The sequence below is a fragment of the Temnothorax nylanderi genome, unplaced genomic scaffold, assembly GCF_030848795.1.
Source record: "Temnothorax nylanderi isolate EJ_2023f unplaced genomic scaffold, tnyl_v1.0 TNYL_tig1248_pilon, whole genome shotgun sequence".
Taxonomy (NCBI): domain Eukaryota; kingdom Metazoa; phylum Arthropoda; class Insecta; order Hymenoptera; family Formicidae; genus Temnothorax; species Temnothorax nylanderi.
In genome coordinates this window covers 12,835-28,058 of record NW_027250310.1, presented here as the reverse complement: position 1 = coordinate 28,058, position 15,224 = coordinate 12,835, and the positions used below count along the sequence as shown (strand labels likewise).

The window sequence follows — 15,224 nt, the reverse complement described above, 5'->3', positions numbered from 1 at the left end:
ACGAATGTTACTCAGAGATGCATTAAATCCTTTTCAGTGTTTGATAGCCAGTTCGTACAGGTAAATTTTATATTTAAATCTTTAGTAGTAACAAAGTTTTATATTGCAGCGCGTGATTACATTTTATGTTTTAGACTGACAAAAGATGCAAGTCGTATGCTCATTACACTATTGGTGCCATTTATGCCACAAATATCACGGAAAACTGCAATATCTCATGAATTACAGGTACAATATATTTTGAATTTCTATTTGTGTAAAGTTTAATTCCTAATGATTTTTTTAACTTTCTTGATTCAATTCTTGTTATTTTATGTAGATACTAGCATCATTAAACTTCTTCGCATCAGGATCCTATCAGAGAAGAACAGGCCAAGATTTCTTTACGTGTATGTCTCAAACGTCATTGAGCCGTTCCCTTCATGCGACTGTCAATGCATTGAATTGTATTATTGACGATTGGATTTGTTTTCCAGTAACCGCTGATAGAATTCAAAGAATCAAACAAGGGTAATATTAATAATTATATGATTTATGTATGTACGTAGAATGCAGATCGAATAAATCTAAATTTCTAGTCAGTTTTATATTATATTTTATTTTATTTTATATAATATTCAATATAAGTTAGATTTTTAAAGATAAAAATATTTTGTTAATCTAATATTTTTTCAGATTTTTCAGAAACGGCGGTTTTCCAGGAGTTATCGGAGCAATAGATGGAACACACGTTGCCATTTTTCCACCAGAAATTGAAAGGGAATATATTTATCAATCGAAAGTTATACCATTCGTTAAATGTATTAGTTGTAAGTATATAAATATAATTGTAATGCTGGAATATATGTATGTACTAAATAATGAATGTGATTTCAGATTTGTGATTTCCAACTGCGAAATTCTAGCCGTAAATAGTGCTCATGGTGGCGAACACCCGATGCCCGAGTGCTCGATCATAAGAGTATTTGCTCATTTAGAGCCAAAGGCACAGAGAAGGTGAAACAAATTCCTGGGCTGCTAGGTAAATAATTATATTGTCCAGTAATAATATCAATAAAAAGAATTATATTTAATTATGTTCATGCTTTACTGAACTTCTTTAATAGTACTTATAATTTCTGTATTATGCATCTATCAAACAAAATATTGCTTTGGTTAAAGACTAACATTTGTATGTATTTTAGGTGATCTGCATACCCTCTTCTTACCTTTTTACTGACGCCAAAATTGAATCAAGTAGAAGGAAACTCCAGGCGCAAGGTATACAGTCATCATGTCCGGACTCGTGTGTGACTATTAGAGCGATGTTTCGGCATTCTAAAAGGTCGCTGGCGTGCTTAAGAAAGGAACGAGCTTTACATTATTCTCACATTGCTGGTACATTTCACTTTTTATTATTTATAATTTTCTTATAACTTTCTTTTAATATTTTTAGCTGCTTTCGCAAACAGATCAAAATGATCTAGATTAAAATAATCCGTAGTTATGATTGGTCAAATGTGACAATTTCATTTGAACAATTATAGCGCACGAATCATTTTAATCTGAATCATTTGATCTGTCACGCAAGTAGCCATGATTAAGTTTATGATTAAGTTTTATTTTGCTTTTACATTATTTTTATATGTTAGTTTAAGGTCACTAATTTATAATTTTACTATTTTTTGCAATCTGTATATATTGATAAAATATTTTGTTATATAGCTCTCATTGTAAATGCTTGCTGCATTCTACACAACATGGCAATTAGATGGCGAATTCCAAACGAGAAAGATATCTGGATGAAATAGATATTGAACCACCGATACCATGTAAATTGCCGAAGAAACTGGAGAACAAACCCAAACTCGAGTGATTCAATGGTATTTTACTAATTAATAATCTTAATTCGATGTTATATTACTAGTATTTTTATAGATTTATTGTATTTATCAGTAATTTAAAGGTGCTCTTAAAAAAATTTTTGTAACAACATATCATTGAATTGTCCGACAAATCTGTACAATATTTTACGTAAATTCGGATGTATATCGAACGTATATTATTTTAATAGTGAATGAGTAGGGAATGAGAAAGTATATTATTTTATTTGTAAACAACTGTATGATAAATATGTAATATATTTATGTTTATTTACATAAAAATACAGTGTACTTTATTTGTAAATTTTAATATCTAACAGGTCACACATTAATCAAGATTTTGGAAATTAAATTGCAAAAATGAAATAATTAATTTTATAATAACTAATTTTGTAATTATAAGTAATTTTATATAATTAATAGTAAAATAATTTTCTAAATCATCTATATAATGGAGAGTGACAAAGCAATTACTAATAATATTACCCAAAAATAATATAATTATACAACTTAAAATGACAATTAATTAACAAAAAAATTGCACCAATTCTCTTAATACTTATGAAAAACAAAACTCCCATAGAAAATCTATTTTGAACTGCAAAATAGCTAATTGTAAAATAAAACTAATTAACAAAATAATTGCACCAATTCTCTGGTACTTATGAAAAATAAAACTCTCCCATAGAAATCTATTTTGAACTGCAAAATAATTAATTGTAAAATAAAAACTAATTAAAACCATAATTGTACCAATTCTCTTAATATTTATGAAAGACATGAAACTCTCCCATGCAAAGCTCTCATCAGTATACTCGTTCTCCTTATTTTATTCCAAATATTGTGGAGCAATGGATCGAATTGCATTTTGTTAATTCATCTACCTTTTCAATCAACGATGTTAGGAGTTCGTTGCGTTCTTGGTCAGTTTGTTTTTTAATTCTAACTCTTCTTTTGCTACAGTCAATTTTTCCTCTTTTAATTGTAACGTTCGGTTCTGAATACTGCAGTAATCCGCGGTGTGCTGTTCGAATAATTGTTTAACATTCTGCTTCGTTTTCTTGTTACCGGTATCTACAAATTACATATAATTAATATAAATTTTTCTCAATCAATAGACATCGAAGATAAAATAAAATAAATAGTGTTAATATATCATACAAGAGATGAATCGTCAATAGTAATAATTTTCATTACCTCTGTCATCAGAATATCTCTTGTTTTTTGATATTGTACTGGAAGCTTTGGCAATGTAATTGTTTTGGAATCTGTACATTTTCTGTAGAAGCAAGTACATTGGAGGATATCTGAAACAGAACAAATACCTTTATATACTTTGCAAGAAATAGATATAGCGTGAAGAAAGAAACATCATATATTATCATTGCACTTACATTTATTGAAAGATTATCTGTATCATCATTCATTATGTCATTGTCAAAGAGATTTTCCTGAAATTTATAAGATAACACAATATTAAAACTCTCTATTAATAATAATTAAACTATTGTAAAACAATATTACTTCAGCATCGGGTTGCAAGAAGGAAGTCGTATCTTGAGGTCTTTGGAAGCATGAAGTTTTTGGATCTGCGAACTCTGCGAGGTTTCTTTGGTGGTTTGCCAGTTCTGTTTTATTTTCTTGTTACCGATATCTAAAACATTCAATATTATGATTAATATTAGTTTTCTTCAATAATATATGTCAAAAGATTAAATAAAATAAATAGTGTTGATATATCACATAAGAAAGGAATGGTCATTATAGTAATTAATTTTCATTACCTCTGTCATCAGAATATCTCTTGTTTTTTGATATTGTACTGGAGCTCTGGCAATGTACTTGTTTTGGAATCTGTACATTTTCTGTAGAAGCAAGTACATTGGAGGATATCTGAAACAGAATAAAATATTTTTATATACTACTTTGCAAGAAATAGATACATCGTGAAGAAAAGAAACATATTATCATCGCACTTACATTTATTGGAAGATTCTCTGTATCATCAACATTTATTACGTCACTATCGAAGAGATTTTCCTAAAATTTGTAAGATAAAATTAATATTAAAACTCTATAGTATATAATAATGATTTTAAAACTCTACAGTAAAACAATATATTACTTCAGCATTGAGATGCAAGGAGGAAGTCATATCTTGAGATCTTTGGAAGCATGAAGTTTTCTTGATCTGCGAACTCTGCGAGGTTAAGAACTCTTTGGTTTGGCAGATAGGAGAATCCTGCAGATTCTGTGACGTCAAAGTTTTTCGAGCGGTCGAGTAAGTAGAAGTGACGTTATTATCACCAATAGCTCCTCCTTCAGGAATATCAGACATTCCACTGGCTTCAGGTGTTAAAAACTCTAATAAATCGTCTTCGGAGGGGCTAGTATCTAAAGTCTTTGGTGGTCCTCCTCCAGTGCCTGCTGAGTAACTTTTATATGTGGCTACTCTTTTTAACAAATTTGATTTCCAATCACGCCATGTCTGTAACAAAAAAAGAATAATCTTGCTATTAGTGTTATGTAAAATAAGATAGTATTATATAAAATAGTAACTAACAATTTAAATTGGTATTTATTTAACGTATATATATTTACCTTTGCCCATTCTTTTGGCAGCTTTTGAGGACCACAGCCTGCACAATTGAGAGCTGATGTTACTTCCTCCCATAATTCATCCTATAAAAAAATATGCACATATTTACTTATAATTTTTATTTACAATTTATTATTTCTATTATTTTACGTTTTTAAAAATAATATTTATGTCATAATAAAATAATTTATATTATTATAGAATATAAATATTCTTACTATTAGTAAGAATATTTACTAATCTAACCTTAAAAATCTAACCTTAAAAATTTAACCTTACTATTCTTTTTTTATTTTCGCGGTTATATCGTAATCTACCTCTTCCAAAATCGGGATGAGACCGCATAAAATTAATTAGTATTTGTTTCTGTTTCTCCGTCACATTCATTTTCGTTAAAAAAAAATTATTGCAATAATGGCGTGATACTTTTTATTTTAGATACGCGGTCTGTTTTCTCTCACATTATCACAGTATCACATTAGAAAATCTAGTGAGTTCGTATTTTCACTTTGACATTACAGAATCGCACGAACAAACTCACGTGAGGGGAAAGTGCGAAAGTGAACGATCTCACTTAAATCTACAGGGGGGACCCTGCGTTCCCAGCATAGGGTTCGCGGGGGGGGGGGCCTCGAGATCGCGGAGGTCCTTGGGAAGGGGGGGGGGATCAGGCGAGCGCGTCGGGGCATGTTCGATAAACAAATGCCGCCTCGCGTCGATGTTCGGCCGATAGTATTTATAAACAGATGTCATTTCACACCTCAGATGCGAGCGAGCGCCTATGGCAGGCGGCTATAATTTATGACCTGCGACTAGCGTGACGCCGCGGTCCTTTTCACCTTTCTTCGTAGGAAGAGCCGCTTATCGGGGTTTCGCGGCGCCATTCGGTTATGGCGTCGCGCGTTACAAAGGCGAGCGCCGATGACAGGCAGCTAGATTTTATAAACACTAGACGGCATAAGCGCAGCAACGCGACTCAATTTCTCTGGGTATCGACGAACGTCGATGACAGAATTTATAAACGAATATCATTTCGCACTGCAGATGGTCGAGCATCGATGGTCGACGTAGATACTCGACCATAAATTTTAGGCGACTTAACCGTCTCGCGCAGCAACGCGACTCAATTTCTATGGGTGATATTGTTTCTCTGCAGTGTATGCACACCATGCACTAAAACAGAAGAAACGATACGCGATGCTCTAGTTGAAAACCAGAGGAAAAGGCAATAGAAAAAGTATATAAGGAAGAATGAAGCGAGTCAAAATCACAGTCTGTGATTTGAAAGTCTACGCGTCGGTACATCGATTGGAAAAAAGTATAGCGGTTATTTTGCATTTTTTGTGCCGAGTATTCAATACAGAGGAATATTTTTCACGATAAAGAAGATGACAATAATTTCGATATGGATGTAGACGAGGATCGCGCGTTAACGGACGACAGTGACTATTTCAGTGATGAAGACGACGATCATGAAGAAGTCGTCGATAGAATGGTGCTGCCTTGGGAAATCGTTGCACAAAATTTACGTGGGAAACGTTGCGTAATATATTTTTATTATTCAACGGGTGGTGCACTTGCACTATGTGCTCCGTGCATGGATGTTCTATCGGACCTTGGCGATTACATGTACGCTCGTCGAAAACACTTCGTTGAGTTTCGCGGAATGATGGATACCCGGTGTTGTTCAAGATGTCATGAAACATTGTACATGATATTTCCACGTAATATGTGCCCAATTTGCACACGAGATGGACAATAATTTCGATATGGATGTAGACGAGGATCACGCGTTAACGGACGACAGTGATTATTTCAGTGATGAAGACGACGATCATAAAGAAGTCGTCAATAAATTAGTGCCGCGTCCCGAATTTTTAGCGGTGGATGGACATACGAAGTGTTGCGCGATTTATTTTTATTTTAGATACGGTTCGGATAAACTGTGTTATTCGTGTATGATCACTGTACCAGATACTGGTGAGCACATACGTGAATATCGAGAGCATGTTAGCAAGCCGTACAACGCAATGAACGGCCGATTTTGCGGAGATTGTCGCACTCCATTGTTCCAAATATATCCATGCAAAATGTGCCCAATTTGCAAGAATTGATCAAAAAACATTATCGCGAGTGAGACATAATAAATGTGCGCAACATGGAATGGCCAAGTGAAGAAGAGAAATCTGACGATGATTTAATAAACGATGTCGCCAATGTTCTGCGTGAAGAAGATCGAGGAGTGAAATTGACGGATGTGACATCACCGGTGCAGTTTCTTCGCGATCGCGAACTCGGTATACGCGGAACCAGTGAACGCATGGTCAGACAAGGAATCGTTATCGAAACCGAGCATCCTCATGAATGGGATTCGGATAACGTGAGACGGAAATTGTATCGGCGGCTGCGGGACGAGGCAAAAGAACGTGAAGCTCGTGAAGCTCGTGATAATTCTTATTTTTATGATTTTTACTTTAAACCTGACTTTGATTCGGAGTATCAGGAGTATCGCTATTGGGCGAATAAAGTTATTACTGATATGCTCATGCTCACTGATACTATGCTCATTCAAATTCGCACAAGTATTGAGAAATACGTTGAATTAGCGGTGATGAAAAACATGAACAGACAGAGATCAATTTTACATATCTTTAATAAGATAATAGGTCCTAATCATACATCGATTCAAAGAGCTCTTGACCGTGAACTTAATGATTTTAATGATTGGCACTTTGATGTCCCCTTCTTCAGTCTTTATAATCTTATGCTTAAACATTATTCCATTCTATATTTCTGTCGACGTTGTCCAACGTGTAAGCGAGTCACGTGCAAGTGCTCCATCGAAGAATGCGACGTGATCTAAAAAATAGTGTGAAAAAGACAGTATTAAAAAAACATGGAACATCCCGATAAAACGGAACGCGACTTGTTGGAAGGATCCAACCAAATCGCTACCTTGAGCGAATATTTAGCATGGGCACAGCGATGCGAGGAGTTTATCGAGCAGCTCGAAGAAGACTGTCGTGCCAAGCGTCCGCGGCTCTCAATCCGCGAAACAGACAATCCGGGACACAGACAATCTTTAGTGGCAAGAATCGCGCGACTCGAAGGTGTGAAGACTCTATTACAGAGACGGTTCGTACATATCGGTGGTGAGTACGCGGCGGGCAGTAGTAGCGGTAACGAAAACGTGGAAAGACTCGTCTGGCGAGAGATCGATGCCGCGTTCGAAAGCCGTGTATTGACCGGTGCAGTGATAAATACCAATTACATCGAACCGTAAAAATTTCTCGAAGATGCTGAGGTCATCGTGCTCGATCATGTGCAAAACGTTATGCAAAGACACGCAAGTATAAAGATAAACACTGTGTTCAACGGCGAGTTTGTGACGGGTGAGAAACGTGCGAACAAAAGTATCAACACGAGAAACAGTGAACTCTTTCGTTCGTCCGATCGGTCCAATCTGCGCGAGTGGTACAAGCTACACGTTATCGAGCCCACATTAGCGAAACTCGAGGAGTTTCAGGAACGCGACAGCGGGTGGGCGTTATCGCGTATACTCAATTTAACAGTGAACGTGAACAAGTACAATCCTTTGCGCGCGGGATGTTACATCAATTTACCCCAAGAAATTAAATCGAAAAAAGCTGTGATTAACGTGCAATCTATGGACAATGCGTGCTTCGCGTGGTCAGTGGTCGCCGCGCTGTATCCTGCCAAGGATCATACATATCGGGAATCCTCGTACCCTCATTACGCAAAAATATTAAAATTACAAGACATTGAGTTTCCAATGACTTTGAAACAGATTAAACAGTTTGAACAACGCAACGATATATCCGTCAATGTGTATACCATCGAGGGAGAGAAGACGCCAACCGTTCTCCCGATACGGCTCACCGACCGGAAGAGAGAAAAGCACGTAAATCTGCTGTACGCGCAGGACCCGCGAGACGACAACGTGGGACATTTCGCGTGGATAAAAAATCTATCCCGCCTCGTGAGCACGCAATTGAGCAGGCACCGTGGTCGGAAATACTTTTGCGATCGGTGAGTACCTATACTTCTTTTAATAAAAATTATAGAATATTTTATTTTTTATTTAATAATTTACAAAAATTGTGTTTTTCTTTTTGCAGCTGTTTACATTATTTCTACACGAGCGAGAAATTGGAAGCCCACACCGTCGACTGTCAGCAGATGAACGACTGCGCGATCAAGTTACCGAGTGATAACGACAAGTGGTTGGCCTTTAAGAATCACAGCAGGAAGGAACGACTTCCATATGTCGTATACGCCGACCAGGAATGTACCCTCGAGAAGACGGATGCGGATCCGACAACGTCCACGTTCAAGTCTCAACATCATCAGGTATTTAGCATAGGATACTACGTGCGGTGCTCGTACGACGACTCGTTATCCGCGTATCGATTTCGTCACGATAAGGATTGCGTCGCGTGGTTCGCCGAGGAACTAAGACGTTTAGCACACGACGTAAAGAACATCTTGTCCGCTAATATACCCATGGCGGATTTCACGCGAGACGAGTGGGAAAAGTTTAACAGCGCAACGCACTGTCACGTGTGCGAAAAACCGTTCGAGCCAGACGACGTGCAAGTACGCGATCACTGTCACTTGACCGGCAATTATCGAGGTCCCGCGCATTCTAATTGTAACTTGAATTATAAAAATTCTCACTTTATCCCAGTAATATTTCATAATTTATCGGGTTATGATTCTCATTTATAATAAAGACAATAGCTACCGCGTACGAAGGACGTGTAGACTTACTCCCAATTACCAAAAAAAAATACATTTCGTTTACGAAGAACGTTAAAAGCACTGAGGATAGACAAAAAAAATTGCATCAAATTAAGATTTATTGACTCATACAAATTTCTCACCGCAAGTCTCGAAAAATTAGCATCATATCTCAGCAAGGATAAACTGCAAATATTACAACGCGAATTTTGTGAATTAGCCACAGAAAATTTTGATTTGCTGACGCGAAAAGGTGTATTTCCATACGAGTACATTGACTGCGTCGAAAAGTTGGAGGACTCGTGTTTACCATCGCGCGACTCGTTTTACAGTTCATTGACAGGTGACACCGTATCCGAGAGCGATTACGAGCACGCCGTTAACGTCTGGCAGCGGTTCTCCGTTCGAACCTTGGGCGAATACAGCGATTTATATCTAAAGATCGATGTCTTGTTATTGGCCGACGTGTTTGAAAATTTTCGCGATAGCTGCGTCGCGAGTTATGGACTCGATCCGGCGTATTATTACACTCTACCAGGTTTTACGTGGGATGCTATGTTGAAACATACGCGTATCAATTTCGAACTGCTCACGGACATTGATATGGTCATGTTCATCGAACGTGGTATACGCGGCGGTTTGAGTCAATGTTCAAACAGATACGCACAAGCCAATAACAGGTACATGCAATCTTATGATTCGTCGAAACCAACGTCATACCTGATGTATTTCGATGTAAACAACTTGTACGGCTGGGCGATGTGTCGACCATTGCCCTATGCAGATTTTCAATGGGTCGAAAACGTAACCGATTTTAATGTTATGGATGTCGCGTTGGATTCGCCCACGGGTTACATTCTCGAAGTCGACATAGAGTATCCGCAGAATAAACACGACGCGCACGCCGACCTACCGTTCTGTCCAACGCGTGATAAACCGCCAGGCAAACGGCAGGAAAAACTTCTCGCAACATTATACGATAAGAAGCGTTATGTCATACACTACCGCAACCTACAGCAGTGTACGCACCACGGCCTTCGCGTTACAAAAATTCATCGCGTATTACAATTCTCTCAATCTCCATGGCTCCGCGAATACATCGAACTTAATACAAAATTTAGAACACTGGCCAAAAACGATTTCGAGAAAAATTTATATAAATTGATGAACAACGCGGTTTTCGGTAAAACTATGGAGAATGTTCGAAATCACGTTAATGTAAAATTGTTAACAAAGTGGAGCGGTAGATACGGCGCGGAGGCACTGATCTCGAAACCAAATTTTCACAGTAGGACCGTTTTTTCGGAAAATCTGATAGCCGTCGAACTTCGAAAACTCGAGGTTAAATTTGACAAACCTATTTACGTCGGCATGTGCATTCTCGATATATCCAAGACGTGTTTGTACGAATTTCATCACGAGTACATGTCTCCCCTGTATGAGGACATGTGTAGAATTATGTACACCGATACGGACAGTCTGATATATCACGTAAAGTGCGAGGATGTGTACAAGAACATGAAACGCGATATCGCTAAATTCGACACGAGCGATTACGCGATCGACAACGCGTACGGTATACCGCTCGAGAACAAGAAGGTGCCGGGCTTGATGAAAGACGAAAACAACGGTGCGATCATGACCGAATTCGTCGGGCTTAGAGCAAAGATGTACGCCTTGCGAGTGGACGGTAAGAAAGATACGAAAAAGGCTAAAGGTGTTAAGAGTAACGTCGTAGCCAGGTCGATAACGTTCGACGATTACACGCGGTGTCTGCGAGACGAAATTGAACTGACGCGACAGCAGGCTTGCATAAGATCGGAAAAGCACGAGGTGTACACCGTGAACGAAACGAAAATCGCTCTGAGTCCGTATGACGATAAGCGATACATTATACCCGATTCGACCGATACGTTACCGTGGGGACATTATCAAATACCCCCTCCGAAAACGTAGTGTATTGTATGTATAAAATGTAATAGTATAACGTATGTAATAGTATAACGTATGTAATAGTATAACGTATGTAGTAGTATATGTATGTAATAGTATAACGTATGTATGTCGTATAACGTATGTAATAGTATAACGTATGTAGTAGTATATGTATGTTGTATGTATGTATGTAGTATAACGTATGTAATAGTATAACGTATGTCGTATAACGTATGAATGTATGAATGTATAACGTATGTATGTCGTATAACGTATGTATGTCGTATAACGTATGTAATAGTATAACGTATGTAGTAGTTATGTATGTAACGTATGTATGTCGTACGTATGTCGTATAACGTATGTAATAGTATAACGTATGAATGTATGAATGTATGTAGTATAACGTAACGTATTGTGAGTATTATATTACAGTATTGGAAAGAATATTAATAAATATATTGCACATGTGTGTATTTCACATACTTTATTTGTATTTCATATATCAAACACTTTACATATGTATTACATATTACATATTTTTTATGTTAAAAAATAAAAAAAGTTTGCACGTATTAAATAACATTTTCCTTATGTATCCATGAGTTGTGCGATCCATCGAATCCTAGCCATTTAACGTAAACCTCGTCGCCCCTCCTGCGCAGTACTTTCTCCACGAGATACACGTCCGGATAAGTCGCGCGATGCAACTCGTGTTCGTAGAACCCTCCAGCGACGGATTTTCCACGATAGTCCTCGAGTAGATAGGTTACGGGATTAGTATGCTGCACTTTAACGATCTTAAACACCTCGGTGGTCCAATTCGGCGAGTAACCCTTTTCGAAAATCGTCTTGTATTTGCTAACGCGTACCGAGTCGCCCGCTTTGAACTTTGCCAGACCTGCGATTTTTATCGCGCTGTATACGGTAGCCAAGAGTTTTTCAGCGATCGCGGGGGTAACGTCGACGGGTCGCATGCCGATGGTTCGATGCTTGCGCGCGTTGTAATCCGATACGAGTCGCGGCAAGGCGCCGACCCATTTGTAACTTCCATTGAGCGTAAACATCTTCCACATGTCGTTCTTGAGCGTGCGATTGAATCGCTCGACGACCGACGCCTTCAATACCGAATATGTGGAATAATGATTGATACCGTGTTTCCTCACGAGTCGTTGCACGTCGGTGTTGTAAAATTCCTTCCCCATATCGGTTTGTAGGTTACTAGGGCACCTCCCGCTGCGTCGAATGATCTCAGCGACAGCGTTAGCTGTTTCGCTTCCGCCTTTACCCTTGAGTGGCACGGCCCACGCGTGCTTGCTCAATACATCGATGACGGTAAGTATGTAGTGGTAGCCTCCGTTGAAACGTGAGTACGGACGCATCTCGACGATGTCAGCCTGCCACAGGTCATCGTACCCTCGCACTATGACGTGTCTTCGGGGAAAATTTCTTCTCGCCGGAGCGTGCAGTTCCTCAACGAGTCGTTGCTTCTCGATATTTTTACGTCCGTCGGATTTTAGCGATGTCATGTTTTTGTTGCCGTTTTTTAGCCGTTCCTGAGTCGTTTATTTCCGTTTGTTAACCGTTTATTTCCATTCGTCGTCGTTCTTTAGCTGTTTGTAGCCTTTCCTGTCTCCGCGTAGTTCGCAGATGTTTCTAAACCGCTCGTAATCGTTTTTAAGCTGTTTTTGAACCGTTCGACAACCGTCCGATAACCGTTCTTGAACCGTAAGACAGCCGTCCGACAATCGTTCTCGAATCGTTCGTTTTCGTTCGTCGCCGTCGTCAATTAACCGTTGCCTCTCTTCACTCGCCGCCTTTCGATAGTCGTTTCTGCTGAACCGTTTGTCCATTGTTGTTCGTTGTCGCGTCTGATTCAACGATAGTCGAATGGCGAAGCTCGTTTATCGTAGTCCGTAACGCTTGCAGATCCTTCTCGAACGTAGTCAGCTTCTCGTCTGATTCTTTTCGTTGATTGCTCAACATTTTAAAGAATTGATCAACGTATAGTTTATTAACCACGTCATCGTCAGCCTCCGGTTGCGCCACGCGGCGAATCTTTCGCAACCTTGCGTCAAAGTCTGTAACGGTGCGACACAGAGCGTTATCGCGCACGAAATTTCTCATTAATCCGCTCCATCGATGGTATGGTTCCGCCCCGTCTCTTCCGAGCGATATGCCAAACTTGTTGATCGGCATTTCAATGCTGATTGAATGGTTCACCGACGCATGGTTTAATTTATAATAAGTCCGGCTTCGCGAAGTTCCTCGATGATCGACATGATCTCGTTGTCGTGAGCATTGTTGCCAGCGTGGCGCGAAGCGTCGAGCAATCGGAGACGATCCACCAGGTCGTTGGGGTCGTCCCAGTGCACGTAGTCGATCTTATTGTCGGTTAGCGTCATCGCGCGAGGCATGGATAATCCCTTTCCAGATTTTTTTCTTTCTGGATTCGATAGATATCAACGGTGCGATTACATATCTATACTTGTATCCCCTGTTGCCCAGTAATGGAGCATGCGCATTGTGTTTGCGTTTATGAGCACTCGTCTCCAACAGGATGCTCTTGTACGTTTGCTTATCGTCCTCCGTGTAGATGTCGTCATTGGGTTGACTCTTGAAGATCAACTCGTAAAGACCAGGTGTGCCGATATATCGTACGTCGCCGATAATTATGTTATCCGCCTTGTCCACGTCAAAACGTTTATTGCCGAGCATCATTCCATCGTTGTCGAAACAAACGCCGTACACGTAGTCTATAACCTTTTGATTGTCGCTCAAAGCAGTTCCGATGTACTTTTGGCCCAACGGACCCAAGTGATCTCGCTTTGATTCTTCAAATATTTCTCGACCCTCCGCTGTCTGCAACTGCTTTCGAATGGACGTCTCAAGATTACTTGTGTTCATGCTTTCGAAATCATCATTATCATCATCATCATCATCATCATCGCTCGCGAGTAATTCGGAACTTGTACGTTGTACGGTTCGCGTTGCCGCGGACGGTGTAGAGGTTATCAGTGCAGGTACATTTAGTGGAGCAACTTTCGATCGTTTCGATTTAAGAAAATTAAGCGGCGTCGATCCGAAGCGATTCGACCAGGAGCTATCTCGTCTCCTCTTTCTCGACATCGCATCCTCCTCTTCGCGCTGTTGATCGGGTAACGTTTCCATCCCCGCGTCAGCGACGCTTTCCGGCTCCTCCTTCACCGCGATCGAGTTGTCGACGATCTTTTGCAGCGGTCCGATGAGGGGCTTAAAGTGCGTGTCCAACTCAATGTCCTTCTCGATCTTACCGGTCTTCAAAGCGCGAAGTTTCTTGCGAATCGAATCACTCGTTTTCGCAATCTCTTTCACAATCTTCTCGCGTTCGCGAATATTCTCGCCCCCGTTGATCGCGGCCATCGCGGGGAAAACAAAGCAGAGTGTCAATGTCTCTATAACGCTAACGTTTCACCTCCGACGAGGTATCGGCAACGACTGATCGCTTTTGCGGTATCGCGAACACGTTAAATCCTTTTCTGTATCGGCCGTTCGAAAGCGCGCTGTCCTTGTCTATCACTACGAATCCGTACTTTTGTTGCCAACAATCGTGGCACAACGAGCAAAATTCGTCGTACGGCATGTCGGTATTTACGTGATCGTTGTACACGTGTTTCAAATTGGTACCATCCTGTTTGAACAGGATCAGCAGGTTCGCGTTGTCGCGTATCAGATGTTTAGGTATTCTCGCGTACGTCTGACAAAGATAGAAGGAGTCAACGCTCGAGTGCCTGCCCATTGAGAAATACTCTCTCACCGCGTCTTGCTTATCGCACGCCACGTCATCGAAGACGAAGATCGAGTTTGGACGCGCGTCGCTCGGTGGAATGACGTCACTGTTATTGGATAACGTAAAGTAGCCGATTTCATCGATCGATGTCAACAAATTCTCCAAATATCGATATTTCGGCTGTTGCAACGATTTCGAGTATACGTACACGTTTTCGAAACGTACGCCGTGCGGACTTTCCAACATGCTTATCAAAACGTTGGTTTTACCGCGATTCGAGGGGCCGCAAATGATCGCG

At 39.7% G+C, this 15,224-nt stretch overlaps 1 protein-coding gene and 2 pseudogenes across 1 annotated transcript; 2 read left to right on the top strand and 1 right to left on the bottom strand.

Moving 5' to 3' along the window:
• Window positions 1-164: 164 nt before the first annotated feature.
• LOC139787045 (putative nuclease HARBI1) lies at window positions 165-1,878 on the top strand (annotated as a pseudogene).
• An 885-nt stretch (window positions 1,879-2,763) lies between these two features.
• On the bottom strand, window positions 2,764-4,848 carry LOC139787044 (uncharacterized). Its single transcript, XM_071726136.1, has 6 exons — window positions 4,741-4,848; window positions 4,464-4,544; window positions 3,988-4,350; window positions 3,843-3,902; window positions 3,647-3,755; window positions 2,764-2,936 (listed from the first exon to the last, which is right to left on the bottom strand). Exons 1-6 carry the CDS (start codon window positions 4,846-4,848, stop codon window positions 2,764-2,766), a joined length of 894 nt encoding a protein of 297 aa, XP_071582237.1.
• Window positions 4,849-7,357: 2,509 nt separating this feature from the next.
• LOC139787042 (uncharacterized) lies at window positions 7,358-8,515 on the top strand (annotated as a pseudogene).
• Window positions 8,516-15,224: the final 6,709 nt, after the last annotated feature.

Coding starts and splice junctions, on each gene's coding strand:
- LOC139787044 (XM_071726136.1), bottom strand. CDS start 4,848: ATGAATGTGACGGAGAAACAGAAACAAATACTAATTAATTTTATGCGG. Junction 3,756..3,842: donor CAGAGAATCTTCCAATAAAT/GTAAGTGCGATG, acceptor ATTCTGTTTCAG/ATATCCTCCAATGTACTTGC. Junction 2,937..3,646: donor GAGATATTCTGATGACAGAG/GTAATGAAAATT, acceptor TGTAATTTGTAG/ATACCGGTAACAAGAAAACG.